This window comes from Meles meles, chromosome 16, assembly GCF_922984935.1.
Source record: "Meles meles chromosome 16, mMelMel3.1 paternal haplotype, whole genome shotgun sequence".
NCBI lineage: Eukaryota > Metazoa > Chordata > Mammalia > Carnivora > Mustelidae > Meles > Meles meles.
In genome coordinates, this window is record NC_060081.1 from 40,500,322 (window position 1) to 40,528,088 (window position 27,767).

The 27,767-nt window shown below is 44.6% G+C and overlaps 1 protein-coding gene across 1 annotated transcript in view; it reads left to right on the top strand.

Moving 5' to 3' along the window:
* The first annotated feature begins 10,375 nt into the window (after positions 1–10,375).
* The window catches only part of BFSP1 (beaded filament structural protein 1), a 48,970-nt gene continuing 31,578 nt past the window's right edge, over positions 10,376–27,767 (top strand). Inside the window, exons 1-5 of the mRNA XM_045981366.1 lie at positions 10,376–10,554; positions 11,702–11,827; positions 12,902–12,969; positions 18,514–18,951; positions 24,531–24,591. Coding sequence (XP_045837322.1) covers positions 18,578–18,951; positions 24,531–24,591 — 435 coding nt within the window. The 5' untranslated portion in view covers positions 10,376–10,554; positions 11,702–11,827; positions 12,902–12,969; positions 18,514–18,577. The remainder of the gene's footprint in view (positions 10,555–11,701; positions 11,828–12,901; positions 12,970–18,513; positions 18,952–24,530; positions 24,592–27,767) is intronic.

Consider the following 27,767-nt stretch of genomic DNA (forward strand, 5'->3'; position numbering starts at 1 on the left):
GCCATTTATATATGGTTCTTTTTCTTTTTGTTTGAAAATACCACAGATGGTCAGACTTTGAAACAGATAAAATTCCCAGCTGATCTTGTCCTTTCTTTGCCTTTTTTTTTTTTAAGATTTTATTTATTTATTTGACAGAGAAATAGCACAAGTAAGTAGAGAGGCAGGCAGAGGGAGAGAGAGAAGCAGGCTCTCTGCTGAGCAGGGAGCCCGATGTGGGACTCGATCCCAGGACCCTGGAATCATGACCTGAGCCGAAGGCAGCAGCTTAACCAACTGAGCCACCCAGGCACCCCCTTTCTTTGCTTTTCTACTGGATGTTTGTCTTTTTGTTATTGGTTTGTGATTTTCTTTACATAGTACTCTGTCTTTGGTCTAATATGCAAACTGTCCCCTATATTTTTATTAGCTCTTAACATTGTTTAGGGTTGTTGTTCTTGTTGTTTTTGAAACACAAAATAGTTTATTTTTTAGATTAGGCAAACCTTCCAGTCTTTTCCTCTGAGGCAGTTATTTATTTTTAGAAACATTGGCCACATATACAGGTTTTCCCCTTTTCACATGAAAAAGACACAGATTATGCAACAGATACATTTTTCAGTTTAGAGATGGAGTTTATGGTGTTAATTATCGTTGCAGTAGTTGAGCCTCTGGATGCATAGGAAAGTCTTAATATATTATTTTTCAAAAAAACTCAAATGGTTTCATTTACCGAAGAAGCTGCTGAAAGTTTGGTGATTTTTGGAAAACGATGGATGTTTTCCTTTTCCATGAGGGCTTGGCTACTCCACAGCACTATGAAAATTGTTGTATCTAACAGTTTTCCTCCCTAGCTTCAGGCGTTGGATACTTTGGGAAAGGGAAGCTGTTCAAAGCAGAATTAGGGTTTCAACTCCATATACTATTCTCAACATCGTGTTCACTTGGTGGGAACATAAGTACATATATTTTGAAGTTACATAATTTATTTCTTGTCTTGATACTGTCATTAAAACCAGCGTAGAATGAACAGTTTTTTTTTCTTTTGTTGTATTACTGTCACTTAAGGGTTTACCCATTAAAATAAATACATAGAGGAACTTCAGTTCATTTAATGATCTGAAAACAGCAATGGCGAGATTCTAGCAACTGCTACCAGCTCCCCTCTTGTGTTCCCTTATGCTCCCTGCCACTGAAGGCTGCTTACTCAGAACAGCCTGCCATTTTCTGTCCCATGTCCTAGAGTGTTAATGCCCTCAGGAGCAGTTCCCAATCAAAGATAGGGAGTTAGGGGGTAAGCACCCAACTTCTTCACCCCTTGGGTGGAATAGTTCTGTGGGGTGTCTGGTTCTGTCTCCTAGAGTCCCCAGATGCAGTGAGCTCCAGCTACCCACAGAGGTAATTATGATGACACCCCCCAGGGTTGGCCTCTTCCCCTCCCACCTCACTTCTTCACTTCCTCACTTGCTGGTGTAACAGGATAGGATCCTTTCCCAAATATAACACTTGTGCTCAGGGTCTGCATCTGGAGGATTCCAAACTAACATAAAGGCTCAAAGTCTGCCAGCCTACATGCAAAAAATCATGGCTGATATTATTAAGCATTTACTATGTGCCGCCCACCATTCTAAACACATCATTTAACTCTCACGACATCTTTTGGGAATTATTATCACCCCCAGTTTATAGATGGGGCATATGAGACTTCAAGAGATAAAGTCTCTTTTCTGAGATCACTAGCTAATGGGTCATGAGGATTTAAACCTGGACTTTTTTTTTTTTTTTTGGTTTTATTTACTTGAGAGAGAGAGAGAGAAAGAGAAAAAGAGAATGAGCATGAAGTTGGGGGGGGTTGCAGAGGGAGATGCTGAGCAGGGAGCCCGCTGCGGGACTGATTACTGGGAGTCTAGGATCATGATCTGAGCCGAAGGCAGTCGCTTAACCAACTGAGCCACCCAGATGCCCTAAACCTAGACTATTGAGGGCCGCCTGGATGGCTCTGTCGGTTTAGCGTCTGACTCTTGGTTTCCACTTAGGTCATGATCTCATGATCATGATCGTGATCAGGTCAGGTCGTGAGATCTGAGTCCCACATCAGGGTCCGTGCTCAGCGTGGAGTCTGCTTGAGTTTTTCTCTCTCTCTCCCTCTCCTGCTGCCCCTCCCCTTTTCTCTCTCTAAAATAAACAAACAAATAAATAAATGAAATCCTTTTAAAAAATAAATAAACCTAGACTACTGAATTCAAGTGTCCACGATTTTAATCCATATACCCTATGACATGGTATATCAGCTTACTTCAAAAAACATCACTGGCACATATTTAATAGGTTCTGGGAGAGCAGTTTGCTGATAGTTGAGCTGATCGATGCAGTCTCCAGCAATAATGTCGTTGCCTGACTTGTGTTGTCTGCACTCACCCAACTGAAATCCAAGTCCCTGTGAGAAACTTCTATTTTTTTTTTTTTTCCCAACCACATCAAGAAGATTTCTCCTGGCCCTTACAACATGTGAGTTTGTTTTTGCAGCTAACTACTGTTCCTGCTGTTTTTGCCGAAACTAGCTGACCAGCTTACAATTTATCATAGGATAAAAGTCGCCATTTATGCCCTCGTAGCCATTGAATGGATCCAGGATCTTAGCTGGTTGTGATGCTGTGCGAGACATGTTTATGATTGGTTTGAAAGACAACATTTCACGGGCTCTGGATGACCATTATTTGGACTGAAATATTCTTCCAGGCCCTGACCTTATCGCGTTTTTTCCTTTGTTACACGGCAAAATATTATGCTGTCCTTCTGGTCCTACTGCTGATCTTCAAGAAGAGTTAAACAAATGCTTTGTGGTTCCTAGAAAATGTTATAAAATTGTTTCCCAAGTTAGGTCATTGCAGTTGCAAAATTCTTGTTTTGGTAGAAAACTGGGCCAATAACAACAGAGGCCATGGTCAGCCATTATTTCAGGGAAAAAAAAGTCCTGAGATTTGCTAGGGATTGCTGTCTTCCCTTCCAATGGAACAGAGACCAATTCCTTCAGCCGGGCCTAAACTAGTTTTGAGATAAATCTCTTTCTCTCCATATAGAGATACACTTTAATTTACTGGCTGACTTCCCCAGTTTTTGAAATGGCCCCATAAATTTTCTGGAAGGCATTTTAACTTTACAAGGCAATTATCATAAATTAATTTTCAGAAACTTCTTAAGCCAACTTGAAATCAAAACAGATCATTTTCTCAGGATGTAGATTCTAATTCCACTCTAATTTTTTTTTTTAAACTGAGTATTTAAATGTAGGGTGCCATTTTAAATAATATACTCGGGAAGGCTGTTTCTCTTCTTTGAGCTTGCAGAGACTGAAGAAAGGACATCGTGTTTCCATCAATTTCAGCCACTGGAGAGATGGATCCATATTATTTCGTAGTTGGTGTGACTCCAGTAAATGTTGAACAACTGAGTTTCAAGGGGAGAAATGTCCTGATGTGTCTTTTTTTTTTTTTTAAGATTTTATTTATTTGTTGGGGGTGAGGGGAGAGAGAGCACAAGCAGGCAGAGTGGCAGGCAGAGGCAGAGAGAGAAACAGGCTCCCCGCTGAGCAAGGATCCCAACGAGGGACTCGATCCCAGGACCCTGGGATCATGACCTGAGCCAAAGGCAGCGGCTTAACTGACTGAGCCACAGAGGCATCCCCTGATGTTTCTTTATAGTGTTTGTCAACTCCTGTGTGTAAATACTCCTACGGTGGCTGATTTCAAGACGTCACTGAGGTGTTAACCAGCTCCCCAAATTCCTGGAAATTTAACAGCTGGGTCTTAGGAGCTCTTAAGAGGTAGCTCCAGAATAATATTGCAAGTGACTCAGCCAGATAGTGCCCCCAGTGCAGGGGGAACCCTGGTCTGTTGCCCCTGCAATGCCCTGGAATTGATTGTAGAGGTCACTAGGATATCACGTAGCAAATCCTGAAAAAGTGGCATTTTCAGAACCAGGGTGTATGTTACCCAAAAACACAGGTTACCTTGAAAAAAATAATGTACCCTGGGAGAATTGAATCCCAAATGTCCTGTTTAATTGTCATCCTTGCAGACCCTAAGTCCTACAATTAGGGTCATTGAGGACAATCCAAGAGGCATTTTAGTGACAGGGGCCACTCAGAGCTCTGTGGCTTGTTTAAACTGCTACATTCAGCAAAGGCTGACCACAGAACAAAATAAGCATCCAGAATCCAACTTGGATGCCATCCTTTGTAATGGATTTGGTTTCTGGTTTATATCTGAAAAGCCTCAGTATTTGAGGAGCCCTAGGAAATGTCTTCATTATCACTTGAGAGCATCTTCTTTTTTTTTTTTTTTTTCCATCTTCTTAAAATAGAAAGCTCTTTTTTTTCTTTTTTTGTGTCTTGTAAGTACAGCTGTTCTGCTGACTGGTGCACTGTTTTCTTTCTTAATGAACACATTTTTGTCCTGTCCTTCTATGTTTCCTCCAATGATGGAAGATAACATCAATCTAGCTATTACAGTGGAGAGCAAAGCAAATTTCAGTTTAGGGCTGCTGCAAAATTTGACCATGCCCTTTGAAATAGCCCAGTCAGCAAACATGGAGCAAGAAATTCAAGCCTCTGGTAGAGCTGTTGAGAAGACTTTCATGCTTCATCTCTGACCGAGCAAGACCCAACTTCCTCATTTGAAAGTTTCAAGATGAACTTCGCCACATTGAAAAGCTTGGTCTTGATTTCAAATTTCTAAGCTTCATTTGTTGTTGAATTCCTTTTATCAGGTATCTACATTGTTTCAGAAGCTTTACCAGTTGATGAATGAGATACTGCATATTTTGGGGTTCTTCTGTATCTAGTCGGAAATAAATGGTCCAAACAAAGAGTTCAACTGTAGAGAATTTAATGAAGGGACAACTTCCGGAGTTGTGAACAGGGTTAAGGGAATCCGCAAAGCATGGTGGAAGGCCCAGAACTAGCAACAGCAGGAAGCTCTTACTACCCCAGGCCAAAAGGAGCAAGAGATACCAGGAAGGGGTGATTTTGCTTAGAGGGGAGAGGGAAGCAGGAAGGGAGTCTGTCTGATCTCATTACACTGACCCCCATTAGCCAAACCCTGCAGGAAACCGTGGGGCACGGGAGGCAGGTGATGCCATCTGGGAAGGGCTTGCCTTTTAGAGTTTTCAGCAGCCTGAGGAAGGACAGAGGATGGATCTAGGGACCGATCCTATGTGGAGGGAGGCCACTGGCAGAATGAACAGCAGTGACATCTGTCCGGCCTTGAGAGGAGAGCTCCAGGCTTGTTAGAGCAATCATAGGAGCCCGTCTGCTGGGGTAGTGAGGAGGTGGGGCCTTAGCCAGGAGGGCATCTTGGCTAAGCCTATTGGGTGGTGGGGGGTGGTTCGGATATGTAGAACTGAAGACCTTTCTCAATGGTCATCTTCATAAATTAATATGCTGATGGGTGGAGGGTGCAAAGTGTAAAGTTTTATAGGTGAGATAAATAAGACACCAGGCGAGGTAGTAACAAGGCAAGATTTATTAAAGGCACTCTCTGGCGAAGTATCAGGGCTCAGGAGAAGGGGAGCCAGGAAAGTCACGCCAGGAGGAGGTGGGCGAGGTTTCAAGGTAGGCGAGGTTCCAAGTCGGGGAAGTCGCACTGGGAGGGAGTTGGGAGGGGTCTTTTATCCGGCCAGGGCAGGGCATGAGCTCACATCCATATATGGTAGGGTATTTGGTGGTCGGAGGGTATGGGGTGGGGGGTCCTGATACTTCTGTCTCCTGCATAGGTATCGGGTTACCTATGGAGACGTGACCTGGGCATACATCCTTTTGACGGGAGAGTCAAGGGTTAAGGAAGGGGGGGGGGGAGGGACTGGAAGATGGCGGGGGCCCCAGCGGTCATTTCTATTGTTCCTCCTGCAAGGGAACAAGGAAGATATTGGTATCCAAACCAAGAGGCACAGACAAATGAAAAGGATGGTATCTCCTGGGTGAGAAGAAAAGTCAGAAGACAAAAATAGTAGATAAAGGGGTGGGAGTCCATAGGTATCAACCATGAGCAAGTGGTAGGAAGAAGTAGAATGAAGTAGTAGGATAATATTCATACCATTATAGTCCTTTTCCAAATGAACTAATTAAGTCAGATAGTTGCAATAGCTAGTTACTTGAATATTGGTCAGACTCATATGGCTGCCAAATCATGGCAATCTTACTCAAACTGGCTATCGTTACAAATTTCATGGGAAAACTTCACATGAAATTTAAGTCTTGAAGTCTGATGTAGGAAAGACAACCTTAGGGTTCCAAGCCAAAGGCCAAGAAAAAATTGTTGAGCCGTCTTTGGTGCAAAATGGTGGCTTATTAAAGCACAGGGACAGGACCTGTGGTCAGAAAGAGCTGTTTCCCCACTGCCCACCCCCCTTGTGAGGAGTAGCTGATTATATACTATGGGGTTGGGGGAGGTAAGGAAAAAGGGAGGTTTTAAAAGACCTTTCATATGCTAAAGAGCACCTATAAGATAATGGCGGCCTTACCATTGTCAGGTTAAGGTTGTTTTTCTCCTCTAGCAAGGAGTTCACATTGAGGTCCTTGGGAGATTCTTAGAAGAATGTCCTGCTTGTCCCACCCAGGAGAGGGGGTGCGGGGAGGTTGCAAGGTGTCCACTTATGCTTGTCTTCAGCCAGCCTTCTCTTTCCGCATCAAGTTCAGGGTTAGGGCTTAACATATATGGCCTTAGACTCCCTTACCTTGAAACTGTGTGCAGAATGTGAAAATAGTGGATTAAACAGCTTGGAATATCATCCCTCCCAATTTCAGCTCAAAGTAAGAAGTTGGCGAACTTGGGAAGGTAGAACTTCTTCTCTTGTGAAATAGCTTATTCAGTTCCGCTTATAACTATAGGAAGTCCGTACTACCCTATAAACATGACATACCAGATGTATATTTAAATCTGCATATATATTGCATGTATATTTTTATCAGAAATGCCTTCATGGATATGGGTACCTAATTCCTTGGTATCCATTTCCTAAGTGTACACCCAGAGTCTGGAACATTCTTCTTTTAGGGCACGGGGGAATGCCAATTGGCCAACTGTGACTTGATGATACATCAAACTACTTGACAATTTAGTCCCAGAAGAAAAGGGGCTGTGGTTCAGATGGAGGCTGACTCAGCTTTAGGAGTGGTGGTAGGTCTTGTTTAATAATATCTTAAAGAGAAGCACCAAGCAGAAATACGAGTAGCATGACTAGATTTAAATCTGTAAGAAATCATAACGGTGAAAGAGACTTCTCCAAATTTGGTCCTCAGGATGGTGCCTGCTGGGACAATGACTCATTTCTGCATCCCTGAGTTCATGGCCACTTCTCATGCGTAACCAGAGTGATGATGGATGAGTAGGTATAACAATGTCTCTAGGACATGTCAAGGTTGTGCTCCATTGTCTGGTGCTCAGAGAAGAAAAGTCCAGATACGTTTCAAAAGCCCTTCATTATTAGTGGTGTTAAACCCTACCATAATCATCAGTGAAATCCTGATTGCTGAGAACCTCTGGTAGATCAAAGGAGCATTTTTGCGCTTTCTTGCTATCATTAAGAAACATCTATTCTCAGCAGTTTTCCCAGAAGTGTTTAGGATGGGGGGGGTGGTTTTTCTTTTGTTATAATTTCAAATTTATAGAAACGTTGCTGGAAAAGTACAGGGATATTTCCATATACCCGTTACCCAAACCCACTAATTATTTACATTTTTCTGTATTTGCTTTATTATTCTGTGTATTTATTTATATATGTGTGTGCATGATATAGGCATATATATTGATGTTTTCTGATCAGATGACTGTAAATTGGACATTGCGCCTCATTATTCCTTAACCTAGCATGCATTTCCCAAGAACAAAGGTCATTTTCTTGTACACCATAGTATAATTACCCAAAACGGGCATTTTAATGCTTAGATTATTATCTGATTCATATTCCATACCTAAATTTCATCAGTCATCACACTTATATTCCTTTATAGCTTTTTTTCCCTTTTCTTTTCTAACTTGGAATCCTATTCAGGATCCTGGACTGCAGTTTATTTGTCATGCCTTGTGTTGGTGCCCATCCATCAAAAAAATGCAAGGAACACATCCGTCGTCCAACAGACACTTGCCTCAGTTTCTGGGTTGGACCTTAAGAAAAGCAGGCTGGTGCTTAGTGCCCTCCTGCCTTTGAATCCATGACTTTATTTTCCCACGCGTGTGCAGTTGGAGAGGGAGCCTTGCTTCCGAGTGTTTCTCCACCTGTAATCACTCTTCACACAGACTCATCACTTACAGTGCAGCTAAGCATTCATTAGAGACCGGGGGCTGACAGCTGGTCTAAGGGAGCAGCGGGTTGGGAACCAGGGGTCTGTCTCCCCTTTCCCTCGGGGTTGCTGGCCACCCTACTTGAAATGAACCTTTCCAGGATGGCTTGTGTTTTGAGTTGATCCAGTTTTGTGGGAAGCCTTCAAGCTGTGCATCTGGGCCTCCATCTGCCCCTCTGTGATCAGCAACTGCCCTGGAGGTGGGGGGAACAAGGGATGGTGGTGGGAGTGGGCAGAGTGTTCACTCTTAGGGCAGCATGGCCCTCTTGTGGCGGACGGTTATATACCCTGGGGAAAGGATGGCCTATAAAAGGAGAGCAAGCAGATCATCAGAATGTTAGAGCAGTCTTATCAGTTTGCTGGGTCGGCCGTAACAAAGCAGCACGGACTGGGCGGTTTAAACAGCAGAGATTTATTTTCTCACAGCTCTGGAGTCTAGAAGTCTGAGATGGAAGTGTTGGCAGAATACTTCTCCCGAGGCCTCTCTCCTTGGCTCATAGATGGCCACCATCTTCCTGGGTCCGGGCGTGTCTTCCCTCGGTGTGTGTCTGTGTCCTAATCTACTCTTCTTATAAGGACACCAGTCACATTGGATTAGGGCCCACTCGTATGACCTCATTTTACCTTATTTACCTCTTTAAAGGCCCTCTCTCCAAATATAGTCTCATTCCGAGGCCCTGGGGATCAGGACCAAAACGTGAATGATAGAGGCCCCTAACAAGCAGGAGGGAGATCTTAGAGAGTCTTCTAAGTCCATCGTTCTAGAAAGCAGGTTTACTGAATTATTCAAGGCCATGCAACTAGAAAACAGCAGAGACCCAGCATTCACAGACTGCTTTCCACTACCCTTCCTGTCTGGAAAAAGCCCAGAGTAAACAGAGGTTGTGTCCAAACTGGAAGAAAAGCTCAGAACTGGAGGGTATGAAATTGGCTAAAAGGCAAGTATCTATGCCTGTTTTACTCAGGCTTTTAAAAGAGTTGTTCAGTGAATAAAAATGTTAATTAAAAAATTTAAGAAGAGCTATATATTTAAATAACTTTAAATGGAAATAAGAAGAAGCAATGAACATAAAACTCGATGCATGACACGAATACTGGATTATATATGTATGTATGTTTTTACATGTTGTTTTGTATAGGCATCTGGTCTTTTGTCTTCCTGCTCCCCTTCATGTCTGTTATAAACATTTTCATTTATATCATCGCATTTTCCATGTGATTAAATTGTTTGATAGTTATAGACCATTTTCACCTGTTATTTGCTGTACTGTTGGCTAAACCATCTTCCTCTCTGTCCCCTTCTCTCTCTCTCTCTCTCTCTTTTTAAAGCTCTTATTTATTTGAGAGAGAGAGCATGAACAGGAGGGACAGAGGCAGAGGGAGAGAGAGAGAGAAGCAGGCTCTCTACTGAGCAGAGAGCCCGATGCAGGACTCGATTCCAGGACCCTGGGATCATGACCTGAGCTGAAGGTAGCCATATAACCTACTGAGCCACGCAGGAGCCCCCCCAACTTTTCTGTTATGCATATATATGGCACCTACTATTTATTAAATGCCTATACCGCAAAATGCTTAACATATAAGATGATCACACTTTTCATAAATGTTTTGGAAAGTAAGTTCAAGCTTTCTCAGAAAAGTTGCAATAATACAATACCCATATGTCCTTTACTATGATGGGCCCCTTGTGACTATTTCATCTCATTTCCTTTCTCTCTCTGTCTCCGTACATTTTTATAGTTTTGTTTCTGGTTATATTTTTACATCTCATGCCTTTTGGAATCTTTTTTTTTTTTTTAAGATTTTATTTATTTATTTGACAGAGAGAGAGACACAGCGAGAGAGGAACATAAGCAGGGGGAGTGAAAGAGGAAGAAGCAGGCTTCCCACTGAGCAGGGAGCCTGACACGGGGCTCAACCCCGGGACCCTGGGATCATGACCTAAGCCAAAAGCAGAGGCCTACCGACTGAGCCACCCAGGCACCCCCTCTCTTTTTCTTTTTTTTTGTGATATTAGCATTTTGAAAGAATATTATCGTCTTCTATTTTATTAGTATAATGTTTCTTATTTTGGATTTGTGTGGATATTTCCTTATGGTTAGATTCAGGCTCGATGGGTCATGAAGGCCAGAATAAGAGAGGCTGTAGCCCCAGACAAACCAAGAAACTCTTGAGAGTAAAAGAGGGTGCTGCTTATTTTTGCACTGAGACAGACGCATAAACATGGATCATCTCAGGTAAGCGGGAAAGTATGATGACCCTTTTTACGTAAGTGATTATTTCCATTTTACAGTGTCCAGGCTAGAACCTGATTGGTTAAGTCACTTGCCAAAGTGGTGGGACCAGAACCTAACCTCAGGGCTTTCTGGCGCTCATGATACCGGTTTCCCAGCCCCAGACCCAGACTAGTGCCATTCAGCTGCATGCAGTATACCTCTTCCATATATGATCATTCATCAAGCCCTGTGGAATCTATCCCGAAAATCTCTTGAATTAACAAATTCATTCAGCAATGGTTTCTTTCTCATGCATATGATCTCCATTCCTACTGAATAATCTCCCACCAGTGGGGTAGTTATGAGGAATGTTGACAAATATGCTCACTCTTGCTCCTTCCAGGCACATGGCAGGATTGCATTTCTTAGAGTACTTGATGCTAGGTGGGGTTCTATGACTTACTTTTGCCTGTTTGTTGGGATGGGGTGGAAAGTTTACAAGCCACAGTTTGCTTCCCCTTTTCCTCTGTATGACCCGCAATGTTTCAGATGGTGGCAGCTCTGATAGCCTGGGAGAGAGGATGAGAGAAGATGAGGCAGAGGTCCTAGTGGACTTTCCTTGGATAAGCATGTACCATAAGGGATAAATAAACCTTGTTGTTTTAAGCCCCTCAGACTAGGAGATTGTTATTCCAATAGAAACTAGACTATATGGGGTGAATCACCAACCAAAAAAAAAAAAAAGTTTTTAATTTTAATATATTTTTTAAAGATTTTATTTATTTGTTTAACAGACAAAGATCACAAGTAGGCGGGGGGGGGGGGGGTGGGGGGGGGGGAGTAGGGAGGGGAAGTGGGAGAGGGAGAAGCAGTCTCCCTGCTGAGCAGAGAGTTCAATGCAGGGCTCCATCCCAGCACCCTGAGATCATGACCTGAACCTAAGGCAGAGGCTTAACCTACTGAGTGACCCAGGTGCCCCTAATTTTAATATTTTTAATCAAACTAATATAGAAACATATTTTTAAAGTCTAGTAATACTACAAAGTTTAATTTTTATAATGAAAAAGGGTTGCCTTCTGTCCTATTCCTCCCCTCTCTGCTCTACTCTATCCCTCTGCACTTTCCCATTAAATTCACTGAAACAATCTGAACCCCTACTATGTTCCAGGCACCAACCAAGTGCTGGGAGATAGGGTGACTCACACATGCCACCTGCTTTTAAGTAGCTCACAATGCTAGCAGGAGAGGAGGACTTGAGCTGACGTAATGAAGGGTAAGCACAAAGTACAAAGTGGTAAGTTATATGTTAAAGGTATGTACATTTTCAACCCCTGGTATTTAAATCTATATTAAATATTCTATAATTCTGTATTCTTTAATAAGCTCATCCTGTTATTTCTTGGTTTATCAATTATAGGTTTTATGTATTACCTTTTTCCCCTATGAAAGATGATGAATCTTCTTACACATATACCCTTCTCACCACCTCCCCATTCTTCTAATTATTTATATCAGAAGTTTTAGATCAATAACAAGTGTTTCATCAATAAGACTGTGTATACATGTTTTTTTCACTGAGTCAAATAGGATACTTTACTTATGTTGCATTCCCTCCTCAATTTTTTATTTTTCCTAGAGTTATTAATTGCTTTGTTTTTTGTTTGCTTATTTGTCTAGACTCTTGTCATTAACCTCCTCAAACTTTTTAAGAGAAATACATAACTTCCTTTAAAGCTCATTTCTGTGGGGCGCCTGGGTGGCTCAGTTGTTAAGTGTCTGCCTTCAGCTCAGGTCAAAATCCCAGGGTCCTGGGATCGAGCCTGGCATTGGGTTCCCTGCTCAGCGGGAAGCCTGCTTCTCTCTCTCCCACTTCCCCTACTTGTGTTTCCTCTCTCGCTGTTTCTCTGTCAAATAAACAAAATCTTAAAAAAAAAAACAAAACACCTCATTTCTGCATACTAAAATGCATCAGTTAATTTGTCAGTTTCATTTTTTCCCTTGGAGATTTAGACTAGAAGATAACCTTCATAGCCAATGAAGCCACAAAATATTAAAAAAGTAGAGTATAGTAAATCAATAGATTTCGATAACTGGCATAAATTCATATATATACTAGTCCCATCCCTTTGATTTGTTCAGTTTTAATTCTTTCCGGTTTTAGTGAGATACAATTGACATACGACACTGTGTAATTTAAGGTGTACAACATGATAACCTTACACACACTGTGAAATGATTACCACAGTAAGTTTAGTTAAGATCCATCATTCCGTATTGTTACAAAAAATTGTTTTTTTCTTTGTGATGAGAACTCTCCAGATCTATCCTCATATCTTACATTTTTAATCTGTTATTTTTTAATTTTAAGTAGGCTCTATGCCCAGGGTGGAACCCAACGCAGAGCGCAGACTCATGACCCTGAGATCAAGACCTGAGGTGAGATCAAGAGTCAGATGCCTCACTGACTGAAGCATCCAGGTGCCCCAGCTCTCCATTTCTTTGAAAAGTGGCTACACGGCAGCAAGAGCACAGGACACTTACCTACCACCAACTTGTATATGCATCCCTAGTGCCCAGGTAGTGCCCTCAAAATCAGTTCCTTAGCTAAAGAAAACAGAACTTCTTTGATGGAAGTTGATTCTATGGGTTGGGGCATGAAAAAAGCAGACTATGTCTCTTGAATATCTCATTTCTAGAAACCAAGGATGCTTTCAAGAGCATTAGAAGGACAAAGAAGTCTGTGACTGAGACTCCCACCAACCATGTTGGCATGATAGACACATAAAAGTCACTAGAGTGAAGATAACGATTATATAACTTAAGTTGAACCTATAAAAGATGGTATTTATGATCTTGATCAAAAGGCAAATTTATGCAAAATATCCCCCAAATGTTTATAAAACAAAAGCAGAATGAATGTAACAGATTTTTAGTTTCTATTGATTTTAACAAGTAGGATAGTGTTAGCATATATGGGTAATTTGTTTCTTCTGTGAAGCCTGTAGAAGTGTATAATGTATAGATTCCTATCTGTTTCTATCTCTGTTTCAATGGGAAAAAGTGAGTCCAGGAAAGGTAGGAATCATACAGGGGTCCGGTAAGAGCAGCGGGCACTGCTGTTCATTTAAAGGGGGACTGTTCGAGGAGCTGCTATTGACGCCCTGATTACATCCCAGAGCACCCAGGCACTTCTGTGCTTGGGTGCATCTTCCCACTGCCAGCAGCTAGAGCTTTTTCCCACAGAGGTTCATCAGGCCATCCCAGTCTGTGGCAGGCCAGGAGTGCCCGGTGCCCAGCCCATGGGATTTGGTGGGTAAATCTCCAGCTCTTTCACCTTAGGGTGGGTAGCTCTGAGATGCCTGTTCTGAGCTCCCTCCCAGAGTATTTCCCCACCTTGGTGACCTGCTTGTTAACACAAACCCTACTTTGCTTTCTGCATCTCCCTCTTACCCCCCCTACAGGTGCTTCCTGGAATCACCTTCCAAATAAGCTACTTACACTTGAACTCATTTTAGGCTCTCCTTTGGGGGAACTCAAACTAAAATAACCGAGGAGAGGAGAAATCCAGTTGTGGTTATCGTATTTTATGGCCAGTTAAAAAGTAGGAGTCGGGGTGCCTGGGTGGCTCAGTCATTAAGTGTCTGCCTGCAGCTCAGGTCATGATCCCAGGGTCCTGGCATCGAGCCCCACATCTGGCTCCCTGCTCAGTGGAGAAACTGCTTCTCCCTTTCCCTTGGCTGCTCCCCCTGCTTGTGCACTCTTTCTCTCGCTGTCTCTGTCAAATAAATAAATAGATAAAATCTTTAAAAATAAAATAAAAAGTAGGAGTCAAACAGCAAGTTCTAAAGTCACCAACTACTACTACTACTACCAACTAAAGCTACACCAACTTATTTTCTTTTCTCATAGGAGAGGAAATCCCTAATACTTACAGTAAAATTCCAATAAGAAATATTTATATTTTTGGGGCACCTGGGTGGCTCAGTGGGTTAAACCTCTGCCTTTGGCTCAGGTCATGGTCTCAGGGTCCTGGGATTGAGCCCCACATCGGGCTCTCTGTTCAACAGGGAGCCTGCTTCCCCTTCTCTCTCTGCCTGCCTCTATGCTTACTTGGGATCTCTCTCTCTCTGAAATAAATAAATAAAATCTTAAAAAAAAGAAATATTTACATTTTTAATAGTATCAATAGATAGGAGCAGGATATCTTGATAGTACCATTGCGCTGATACAGGACAATGCAATTGCAATGATACAGGACAATACAAACCCAGAGAATCTATACTTTTGGAGAGAAATACTAACTTTCAAAAACAAAAATCTAAGTGAGAGAGAGAGACTTAAAAATACTATGCTGTGGGGCGCCTGGGTGGCTTAGTGGGTTAAGCCTCTGCCTTTGGCTCAGGTCATGATTTCGGGGTCCTGGGATGGAGCCCCACATTGTTTCTCTGCTCAGCAGGGAGCCTGCTCCTCCCCCCCCCCCCCCCCACCGCTTGCCTCTCTGACTACTTGTGATCCCTGTCAAATAAATAAAATAGAAATTTTAAAAAATACTATGTTGTAACAAGTAAAAGTTCACTATAAAGTAGGTCTTAGTCTGGGATGCCTGGGTGTCTCAGTCGGGTTAATCATCAGACTTTGGCTTGGGTTGTTGATCCCAGTGTCCTGGGATGGAGTCCTACATCAGGCTTCTTGCTCAGTGGGGAGCTTGCTTTTCCCTCTGCCTAACACTCCCTCTCATTCTCTCTGACAAATAAATAAATAAACAATAAGATAAAACAGGCCTTAGTCTGATGATCTGTGGGTTGGGTTCGAATTACCTTGGACCATACAACCGTATTCCATGTTCAGAACAAAAGCCAAACAGTCAACATTCTAAATTCAATATCTGGTGATCTTTTTCTCTGAAGTCACTCAGTTTCTCCACAGAATAATCCCAAATCTCCTGCTTGAGGAAATATATGCCCAGTGACCAGCTCCCTGGAAGTGAAATGGTAAATGGAGACATCTGCTCCTTTAACACCTTTTTTTCCGGTATGATCTTCTCTTGTCCTTAGCTGGTGACCGTGAACTCGTGAACTCAAGACCTCTCTTCTTCAGATTCACCAGAGAATAACTCCCTGTCTCCTGTCATACAGGAGGTGGGGTAGTTGCCTAGCTGTGCAGGAATGGGGTAGGAGACTTGAAATTCTAACTGTTCCTTATACCCAGAGGGCTAACCCTCTGGTTTTTCAGCTCTACACTTCACTCTGTCCCCCAACCCGGCTTCTGCTGCATCTGGTACATCCAATTCCTAAGTGTCTGTTGCTTGAACTAGCTTGTTTTTCTTTCCCAGTCTCCTCTGTGGCATATAGGTTTCAGCTTTCTTCACTCTGCTATGTCAATTGCCACTAATCTCTCTGTTTAGCCTTCTGAAAATTTGTTGGCACATCCTGTCCACTGTGATCTTTTCTTCCTTATTTTTGTGGAGTTTTAATCTAAAAATAAATTCTTTGCTGCCATTTTTGGTAGGGCTGGGGTAAAGGAGTGGAGATGATGTCCATGTTCCATCTACTGCAACTAATGGGAAGCCCAGCCCTTCCTTTGAACTTTCCTTTTTGGGAGCCTTCTCACCAGGCAGCTCAAGCTCACTATATTCAGGGAGCACATGGCTCACTCCACTCACCTCACACCAGTTGTTCTCACGCCTTGTTTATGCTGCTCTGTCTGAAATTCTAGCTTCTCTATATATCCAAACTAGTTACTGCTGATTCTTAGGTTCAACCACAGCATTTTGGTAAGATCTCTATTTTAGAACTTAACTTCAGATTGCCTTGTGTCTTAATTAGTTGAGCAGGAATTTGTCTCCCTGCTCCTTGAAGGTAGGGACTTGACCTTGCTCAATATTTATCTCCCTGAGACTATGCTTTGTGAGTTGATATTTTCTGTTTGTTCCATTGGATCACTGAAATAATATTTTTTCCTTTGTTATGTTCCTGGGATATCTGTTTTTCAAATGGGATTACTATGTGTGGTAGACTGGGTTGCTGGTCCCAATTCTTCACTCCAGTGTGATAGTTACATACCCATACCCTTGCCATGGCCTTGGGGTAGGCCATGCCTCTTCCCTGACCCTTGACTTTGGCTGTAGCCATGGGATTTGCTTTGACAAATGGGGTGTTGTTAGTGGACACGATGAAAACAAAGGCTTGGAAGGAGATGGGGGGGGGCTCACTCTTGGCCTTTTGTCATTGCTAGTTCTAGGAGGGTGAGAGGCATTTGGAGCAGAGCTGTCCCAGCTGATTAGAAGGCCTGGAGCTTGAAGGAGAAGGTATCCTGATGACTTGCAGACCTGGGAGTCTATTGCTAGATATTTCTTCTTGTAGGCCACTTAGTTTTGGGGTCATTTTGTTCTGTAGCAATAGTTGACTGATACACGATGTCAAAGGAAATGAATGCTTTTATAACCTCTGTTCTGCTTTGGTTTTGCTCTCTAAGAAGCCTGACACCAATTCACTACACCATCAGCACGATATATGTGTATCTGCAAAAAATACTCATGTGGCTCTCCTTGATTTGGCCATAAAATCTATTTTCAAATCTATTTTTTTAAAGATTTATTTATTTATTTGACAGATGGAGATCACAAGTAGGCAGAGAAGCAGGCAGGGAGAGAGGAAGAAGCAGCCTCCCTGCTGAGCAGAGAGCTGATGCCGGGCTCCATCCCAGGACCCTGGGATCATGACTCGAGCCGGAGGCAGGGACTTTAACCCACTGAGCCACCCAGGCGCCCCTCAAATCTATTTTTAAAAGAAAATAGGACAACAATCATACCATTACCACAGCTTTGGACCTTACCTTGGATTCATTGTAGACTGAATTCATTCCATTATCTTACAGTCTTTTTGGAGAAATTAAACCCATCAAAGATCTGTGTCATTTTTTGATCTTTGATAACTATGACTTTAATTTTTAGTATAATTACATAATCCCGTACAATCTATATACTTGTTATTTATATGGTACTGCTAATCCTTATTTTTACGACAACAGCTCTTTTGATAATTTTTAAATTGGAGATATGACAAAATATTTATACTTAGGAACATTTACATCAAATGCTATTAGTTTCTTTCAACACCCACAACTTTTAACTTTGTTAAAGCCTAGCTTTGCTATTTCCGTCATACAAACTAAAATGAAACACAGTGGCAAAAAAAAAACCAAACCTCTTTCATATTCTGTAATTGAGAGTTGGCCAATTTCCTCAATCTTTAAGGTTGTAAGGACTTTTTCTTTAGTTCAAAGAATCAATTATGTGGATATCCTGATAGGGCTCTATTTTTCCTCCAACTCCAGAAAAGATGTCAGGACATACGAGAACAAGGGCAATATTATAATGATAACTGTGCATCTGTTTCTTAAGTTATTGTACAAAGAATGTTTTCCCACAAATATGCATAGGTATTTGTAAGAACTTGCTTGCAGCACCCATCAGAGTTTTGAGATGGGCCATTTCTTTTGCATCCGTGGTTGAGAACCCCTAACAAAAGGAGGCTTCCTAAATGTCATGTTGTGATTATGCAAAAGAACTGCTTAAGTAAACAGGAAAAAATGGTATTGTTGAAAAGGTCTGCAGCTGAGACCTTGACGAAAAGAGAGGAGACAAAGCGAGAGGTCCTTGGGTTTTTGAGCCAATCCAAGTTTAACAAGCTCCCTTGGCCTTCCTTCATAATCCCCAGAGGAAGCAGTCATGCCTCTCTTGTCCTCCTGACCCTCCACTGAATCATAAAGCAACCGGCTTTAACAATCACAGAACAAAAACCTCATTGCCGAATAAACCTTCCAACCCCCAGGGCTGTAATGTCTGCTAAGCCGGCGGACAAAAGCAGGCCCGCTGCTCTTTTATTCTTCCAGGGGCTGGGCCCAGTGTTGAGCTCAACCCCTGATCAGCTCTGGAACGTCCCAGCAGCGTGCCGGTGGGGCCCCCCGATGTTTATTTAGCGGCCCGCCGCCTGGGCGCACGGCCTCCGGGAGCCGGCTTCGCGCGCCCGCCTGCACAGGAGCCATGTACCGGCGCAGCTACGTCTTCCAGACCCGCAAAGAGCAGTACGAGCGCGCCGAAGAGGCGCCACGCGCCGCCGAGCCCGACAGCCTGGTGGAGGGCCGGGCGGCCGCCCCGGGGCTGGCGGCGCTGCAGGGGCTCGGCGACCGCGTGGCCGCCCACGTCCAGCGGGCCCGCGCGCTCGAGCAGCGCCACGCAGTTCTCCGGCGGCAGCTGGACGCCTTCCAGCGCCTGGGCGAGCTGGCCGGCCCAGAGGACGCCCTGGCCCGCCACGTCGAGGGCAACCGCCAGCGCACCCGGGACCTGGCGGCTGAGCGCACGCGGCTGGAGCGCCAAGGCGCGGAGGCGCAGCGCGCGCTCGACGAGTTCCGCAGCAAGTAAGCGGCGGCCGCGCGCTCAGGAGGCGTGGGGTAGGGGTGGAGGTGGGGGTGGAGGGAAACGGAGGCACGGCGTGGGCCGACGCCTTGCGGCCCAGAACTTCGTCCCGGCAGAGAGCGCGGGTGCGGTGCCTCCCCCTTACCTAGGACCCCTTCCCTTCGCACTTTGGCACTTCGCAGTTTGCCCGAAGTGGTATCATTTACTTGTAATACGCTTTAAAATTTAGGTCTAATTTACATGCAATAAAATGCACAGTTTTGGGGGCGCCTGGCTGACTCAATTGGTAGAGCATGCCACTCTTGATCTCGGGATTGTAAATGCGGGCCCCACCTTGGGCGTAGAGATTACTTAAAAATAAAATCTTTTCTAAAAAAATACACAAGTGTTAAGTGCATGGTTCAATGAGTTTTGACAATGTAGCCATGTAGCTATCCAAACAAGCAGGGTATTTCCATCGCCCCAGAAAGTTCCCTGCTATCCTTTCCCAGTCACTTTGCACCCCTCCCCCACAAAAAACCCGGAGGCACCCAGTGTTCTGATTACTGTCATCATAGATTGATTTCGCGTGTTCTGGAATTTCACAAAAGTGGAATCTTACAGATATGCTGTAATATGTCTGGATCCTTTTGCTCAGCACAGTGTTTTTGAGATGTATCCATGTTATTTGATCCTCACAGCCTTATCCTGGAATAGAGGGTGTGCATTTGTTTTGCAGGTGGGGAAACAAAGGCTTAGACAGTGTTAGAATCTGGGGCAAGTTCACTTAGCTAGTGCATCGCTGCACCGGGATGGAATTCAGGTCCTGGGCGTGTGAAGTCTTAATCATCTTTACAGCATCATAGCTGATACCTGGACATTATTTCAACGTGTATGTCCTCCAGAATCTTGCTTCTTGAAGTGTGGTCTGTGGACCAGCAACATTGCCATCACCCAGGAGATGGTTAGAGATGGAGTTAAGCTTGAAGTTTCAGAAGCCTTGGTCCAGAGCAGACTGAGTAAGATGATAAGATCACTGGAGGAATTGTTAAAAAGAAGAAAGGATGCAATTTGCCAGCAATTTGCCACCATCCTCCCAGGTTATAAATGCACGTGCTCTTTTATTCTGCAGGGGCACTTCAAGGAATTCATTCTTAGATGCTCCAGTAGGTGTAAAATGGCATGCCCACATCGAAGTGTGATCTGAGATAGCAAAAATGTGGAATGAACCTAAATGCTTCTTTGTAGGCAGATAGGTTATCAAATTGTGCTTCATTTATGCAATGGAATGCCATGTAGTTGTAAAACAAGGGAATAGTGTGTTACTGTCATTTGCTTTAAAAAGAAGAGAGAGAAACTCTTCTTTTTTTTTTATGCACTTTTTTATTGCATAAGGAAAAAGAGAACACAAGCAGATGCGTGCAAAAATCTAGTGAGACTGGTTTCATGGGGAGGACCAGGGAGGGGAACTGGGGCATGGGAGCAGAGGAGACTTTTAATGGAAGTTTTTTTTAATGTAATTTAAAAAATGCATCTAACCATGGAAGAGATTTATTCCTTGAGAAGTTATTTTAACTTAAAAAGTTAAATTAATTTAAAAATACAAATGTCCAGGCCCAATCCTGGACCCCAGGAGAGGCCCAGAAATGTTAAGTTTTATGAGCTCACTGCTAATTTCAGTGAAAACTCAGGTTTGGGGACCCCTGGTCTAGGGTACCTGGAGGGTCTTCTCCAAATGTGCTGTATGTCTGAGTCCCAGACTCAATTCTTAAGCTGAATGGTGGGTAAGTTATTCAACAAAGTGTACTGAGCATGTTTATCAGAGCATGCTCATTGATTTCATTCCTTTTCTTTCTAGGATTTGTTTATTTGAGAGAGAGAGAGCATGAGCGGAGGGGAAGAGAAAGGGGCAAGGGCAGGGGCAGAGGGAGAGGGAGAGGCAAGCTCCCCACTGAGCAGGGCACCGAACGCAGAGCTCAATCCCAGAACCCTGGGATCATGACCTGAGCTGAGGGCAGATGCCTAACTGACTGAGCCACCCAGGTGGCCCTAGCTGATTTCATTCCTATCAGTCCTGTTTTGGGGTTTGATCCATAGAAACAGATTTGGAGCTGGAAGAAGGGATCTGGAAATCCACCTGTTAGAGCCCTTGATGGGAAAATTGAGGCTTCGGGAGGGCCAGTGGGTGGCCGGACTTAAATCTGGGTTTTCTCACCCTCTACTTTCTGGAACACTGTGTCTTGGAGAGGATCCATTCTTGGATTCTTGGAGAGCGAGACCCAAGATAGGTTCTCATTCAAATGAAATGCGTGTTTTCTAAAGCAAAGGGAAGCGTATGCTGGTTCACACACCCAGGGCAGCTCCATGGGCCAGCAGGAAACCCTGGATCCCCAAGGGTCTTTACCTAATCATGAGGCCCTAGTCTGCTGTGATTTGGCTGGGTGGTCATGACTCCCTTGAGCCCCTCATTGAAGGAATGGCCATGTTGAATTTTCCTGGTCTTTTCCTGATTTCATTTGGTTCTGAGTTAGATGTCCATCATGGAGGTCTCCCTTCTGGCTCTGTGATTGATTTAATAATTCTCATTAATCTGTTCCCTTCCATTGCCCCTTGGAAATACTTTGATATTCTGACTGAGGTATTGGGATTTGAAAATGATTATAAAAATCATACCCACCCACAGGAACGGGTACACACACACCAAGTATGGTTTTACATCCCAGAGGTGAGCTGATGGCTAGCCAAAGCCAGGTGAAAATAATGCAGAAGTGGGAAGGTATATGCAGTCTTGGTAAGCCCATTCTCTACTTGGATAGTTGAATAATTTCAAAATCAGGTTTCCAGCACATCAGACAAAGACTAAATAAAACCAGAATGAAATAAAAACAAACGGAACTACCAAAATACATTGATGCCTACAGTCAATTGTCCACATTGCTAAAAAACAATTAGATAATTGAAGCCAAAGTGTTTTTTTCACTTTATGCATTCATATATATGTGCACTTGTGTGAATATATATATGAGTTTATCGTGAAGTCTTTATAATAAAATCACTTGTTTTTAATATCTAGAATTTACAGCATGAAAATTACCCCCGATAACATGTTACTGCATTTATCCAACATGTTTTTAAGCTACAGAAATTTTTAGATGTTTCTAGGAGGAAAGCAGAATGGGAAAATTTGGATTTTGTTAACAGTTTTATTCTCAAAGCTAACTAGCCATTAAAAAATAATTTCTGGCTCCTTTAGAGCCACACACAAAAGAAAATGCTGAGTGCGACAGTGGGAAGTGTGAAGCCTGTACCGATGCGTTTTGCCTCCTGGTACAGCTGAGCGTCTTCGGTGGCTTTAGAGCTGGGAGTGTGCACAGTTCATATATTCCTAACTGTTCTTCCCTGAAGTCAGGACTCTCTTGTTCTGTGGATACAGCACCAGGGCACCACTTTCAGTACTTGATTTGAGCCCATGGCAGGGGTGTGCAAGGGCCCTGAAAGCTCTGCTCTGTGGGTTGGGTTGAGTGCTAATTAGGATTCGTTTCAACCACAAAGGGCATAAACTCCAAAGTGACATTGGCTTATTCAGGATGGATTTCTCTCTGGTGTCAGGTGTGGCTTTACAGCTCAGCATGCCACTCTGTAGTATCTGAGGCTCAGAAGGCTCTGCCTGCCCTTCAGGGAAGCAGCATCTGTTTCAGGTGCAGGATGGAGGAAAAGATACAGAAGGACACACCTACATCATCTCCTATCAAAGATATTTGGAGACTGCCAGCAGACTTATGCTTACATCCTACTGGTCAAGACTTAGTCACATGGCCACACCCAGCTGCAAGGGAGGCAGGGAAATGTAGTTTCCTCTTTAGGCAGCCCTGTGCCCACCAAACAGCAAGGACTCTGACTCCTGGAAGAAGGCCAGGATGGATATTGGGGACTGCTTACAGGGAACAAGGGGAGAGTCATTTGGGAAAGGGCCTCCTGTCTTTCTTAAGGGGATAAAACTTCCCCTAGAGGGAAACTCTCTGAACAGAATATTTTCTGGGGTTTCTCTGCCTCCTTGATCCCTATCATTTTCTTTTTTTTTTTTTTTTCTGTTTTACAGAGAGAGAGAGAGAGAGAGAGAGAGAGAGAGATTACAAGTAGGCAGAGCAGCAGCCAGAGAGGGGAGGAAGCAGGCTCCCTGCCAAGCAGAGAGCCCGATATGGGGCTCGATCCCAGGACCCTGAGATCATGACCTGAGCTGAAGGCAGAGGCTTAACCCACTGAGCCACCCAGGCGCCCCTCCCTATCATTTTCTATAAGTCCAGGGAAGAAGATGACTAGGAGGAAAGCTACCCACATTCCTAGCATCTGTTGCTTTATCAATTTTGCTTATGTTTAAATTTGGGGGTCTCTCTGCTCTACCTAGGCAGCGTGGTGTGGCTGTCAGGGGCACAGTTTTTGGTGTCAGATTCCAGTGTGAGTCCTGACTCCACCTTTCTTTTAGTTTGGAGTCTTCTAGGAACGGAGCCCGATCAAGGGGGTTGAGGGCTAGTAGCTTATTTGGAAGGTGACCTCAAGAAGCTAGTTTGGGGAGTGAGGAAGGGAGGCAGGAGGGGAAGGCAGAAAACACCGAGTGCATTATCCAGTAGGTTAACATCGTGGCCTCCTGGAGCTAGCCTGCCAGATGGAGAAACCCTTCAGTTGTCCTAGCTGAGGGCGAAGAAGCTGGGGTATTTATGTACCCGCTCACCTTCTGTCAGAGGTTGAGGACTGCCCCAGGGGCACAGACACTGGCCTGTCCAGCCCACCCTGCCCACTGGCCCAGAGCAAGGCTTCGGTGTGTAGGGGTGAGGGCATAGAGGTGAGGGAGAAGTGTTTGGAGCAGCTGCTGGAGGTCAAGGGCCGTTTTCCTTATCTTTCACATGGAGAACAATGATAACTGCTCTCTTCCAGGGTTTTGTAAGGATTATATGGCATAATCCAGAAAAACTGACACACGCATAAATACAACCGTTTAGGCAACCCAAACGATCTCAGATTAAGGGTGTTTGTTGTTAGGTCATGCAGGGAAGTCTCTGTGCCACTGCTGTGCTTGGGTTATGGGTGTGTGAAGACACAGTTCCTTCAACCTTGAGCTGCCTGGATTGGGGGAAGGGCCTCCAGGCTGGGGGACTCCTGTCACGTTCACCGTTCCCAGTTACCCAGTGCGGTGGCCACCGCAGCCCTCTGCGCGTGGGCCAGGCTGTGTAAGAGGTTGGGGAGCTGGGGGCTCCGCAGTGCATTAGCTACTATTTTTTTTTTTTAAGATTTTATTTATTTATTTGACAGAGAGAGAAATCACAAGTAGGCAGAGAGAGAGGGGGAAGCAGGCTCCCTGCTGAGCAGAGAGCCCGATGTGGGGCTCTATCCTAGAACCCTGAGATCTTGACCTGAGCGGAAGGCAGAGGCTTAACCCACTGAGCCACCCAGGTGCCCTGCATTAGCTACTATTTTAACCTTAGGGACCTCTCCTTAAAGAGACAGCATAGTACTCATCTCAGATGAAACTTGACGCTGACTGTGTGTTCATCACATGTGGAATCACGGAAGCTGTCCAACGTTTGCTTATGTGTCCCATTTGCAGGTATGAAAACGAATGTGAGTGTCAGCTGCTCCTAAAAGAAATGCTGGAACGGCTTAACAAGGTGAGCTGAGCACGGACTTGAGTCTGAGTCCGGACTTGAGTTTGAGAATGGAACTTAGTGGCTGAAATGCCTGGCACACACCTCCTCTCTGTGTCCTTTAGGATTCACCTATTTCTTTTTCTGTCATTCTCTTTCTTGATTCATAATTTTCAACTACACCTTTGTGTGAACTCACACACCTGAGACACCCTGTCCTCTCCCACAACACACGAGGTCTCGCGAGAGAACCTTAGAGCGTTAAGCTTCGTGGGTTGTGCTAGGCTCTTCAAACATGGCCGCATTCTGGTGACTGGCTGTGGTTGTGCCATTCAGATGTATTGGTGTCAAACCCACCAAACTTAGGAAATTTGCTTTAGGCAGTGGTTGCTGGGAGCAAGGATGTCTCCACTCCGCTGGCTGAAAGTTTCAAGATTGCTCTTGTGCAGGAGAACTCTCAGAGAACAGAGGAAGAAATTTCCATTTCTCTTCAAGCTCTCCCTTCTTGGAGCCTGGAGAGTAGCCCTCTGGGGGGTGGGGAGGTACCTGGGATTCTTTCCTTCTGACTGGAGACTCTCCTGGAGAGTCCTGGAGGTTGTCCTTTGCAGGGAATGTCCTTCTTCAGAAGCTCCATCATCATCCTAACTGATTGGAGTTTCTGCTTCAGCCAGGGGACCTCGACTCCCAGATGGAATAATTTGGGATCTCAGAGGTTGAACGAAACCAGGGATGGCAAATAGCTGTCACTTCAGATCCAAATGTCCAAGCAGAAAGACTCAGAGAGATGGTTTCACTGAAATTTTGCTTATTTAGGGCCTGTGACTCCGTTTCCCCTCTCCCTCCCTTCCACACCCATAATTCCTCATCAGAATTACGGAGCAAACACAGCACCTTTCCCTGCTGTGCCTAGATGTGGCCTTAGGATTCTTCTCGTGGAGCTCCAGGCAACCACTATAGACAGTCGGGGATGGCTCAGCGTGTTTGCCAGTCCCTAGCTTTGTCCAGCCTCTGCTGTCTAGGATTAGTCTGCTAACCAGTAGGAAAGTTAGAACCATAACCCAGGGAAACTGAATTTTGCTTTGTCTGTGTTACCAACCACGTGATGCTTCTGTGCCCTTCTTTGTATGAGCAAACGAGTATCCTAAACCAGGACTGTGTGAAGGGAGGTACTGCCAATAATTACCAAGGTCAACTAACAGGAACTGGGATTGTCTCAGGCCAGCCACCGTGTGAACATCCCAGAAAGAAACACAAAGGTTCGGGGTGAGAGTGAACTTGGGAGAGCCCTCAGTGCACAGGCTTGATGATTGGTCTTATATTGGGTTGGACTGTGATGGCCCCAACCCTGTTAAAGGTTGAGCTGGGATTTGGTTGTTGTTAGCATCAGACATCACCCAGCTGTTCTGCTGATACTTACAGGTCATCCCCATTCTTGTTCTGGGTGGGGATCCCCGCTCCCAGATGGGGCCGCCACCTTATCCACAGACCACTGCTTTTAGAGACACAGGTGGCTGGTGACACCCCTCACTTAGGTGTCAGTTCAGCCCCTCCCAACACCGCCACATTTTGCTTTGTGAGTATTTGTCCTCACTGCAAGTGGGGCTCTCACTGGACTTCTAACGTTGTCACTCATGCAGTCCCATTATGGGCACTCTTCGTAGGGGAGGGAGAAAGAGTATGGACCCTCTTTTTAGCTTTGGTGGAAAATAACACTGGGTTTAAAAACGAGCTCCAGCCTTCTGTTGTTGTTCTCTTATTACAAAAGCAATACATATTCTTGGGTAGAAAAATAAGGTATCAGAGAAAATGCCAGGTAAGGGAAAGGCCTCCCTTTGGTGTGTATTGGGACAGACAGCATGGGCAATTGGAGTATCCATCACATCAGAATGTTACAGAAGTTCTGGCGAAAGATGTTACCAGCAGCTCGGGCCAGGACCAGCGCAGGCCATCAGCACGAAGGAAGGACACTTCTGCTCACAAGCGAGTGTCCAGTCCAAAAAGGGAGGGCAGCCTGATAACAGGACCCTTCATGCCGCTGTCGAGTATCTGTGAGACTTTGCGTGAATTGCCTCATCTCTCTGAGCCTTGGCTTCTTCCGTTGCTGAAGTAAGAGCAGTTACATCCACCAAGGAGTGGATGTCTGTCGATGCTCACAGTAAGAATGGCATGACATGCAGTGTCTGTGACTTGCCTGTCACAGTTATTATTACAGAGCACTTTATGTGAGGGATGTCAGCTTCATTTCCCCAGAGTGTGGGATTCGTGGCCCTGGTGGAGTGGGAGGGGATTTTCGGTGGTGCGTGAAGGAACGATTTTCTAACAGCTGCGGATTTATTTTTATGATTACCTCTTCTCGATAGCAGGTGACATCGAAAAGTTCCTTTTTGAATGCATATAAGTAAAAATAAATCAATTTGAAGAAAAATAATGGAGTGACTAAAAATACAGGTGGTGCGCAGTGGTAGCAGAAATCACGAGCACAGCGTTTGATGCAGGGAGGTGATGATGGCCACACACCAGTCCGGAGCCTTGGCACAGTCTTGTGGTTATTTATTCCATCCCAGAAACGACCCCGCCCAGCCCCTCTGTTGCCAGTGAGGAGGCTCATGCTGGGTGAGGGTCAATGCCTTTTGAGCCCCACACCCCACCCTTGGCAGATGTAGTCAGGAGTCTTTGTGCGCCTGACTCATTCTCTGCCTCCCAAGGGGAGTCGGGGAATCTCTGTCTCTCAGGAGACAGACACAAAGCCAGAGTCTTGGGGTCAAGATGGCGCTTCACGCTTGACATTGGCACTCCATCCCTATCCCGTGGGCTACCTCTGAGGTCACACAGACATGCTGAACACACTAGCGGCTTCCTACATGTCTCTGGCCATGGGAACATGCGTGGTCTGCTGGAGGCACAGTCCGGAAGTGTGGGCATTAGCACCCCAGGAGCAAACCTCAGCCACGGAGGGGTGGGAGTAGGTGCCCAGCTGCCCCACAACTCATAGCAACAGTTCAGAGGTGAGTTCTGCAGTCTCTTAAAAGATCCTCAGCACTACTGAGGTGTGCTCGTCCACAGTGGTAATCTGCCCCTTGTACACCTTCATTGCCTTTGTTCCTTTCCCTGGATCACTTCCTCCCTTCCAGAACTTCTTGGAATAAAGAACATGTACCCAATCCTTGCCTCAGGGGAACTCAAGGGGTTGGCCAGGATGT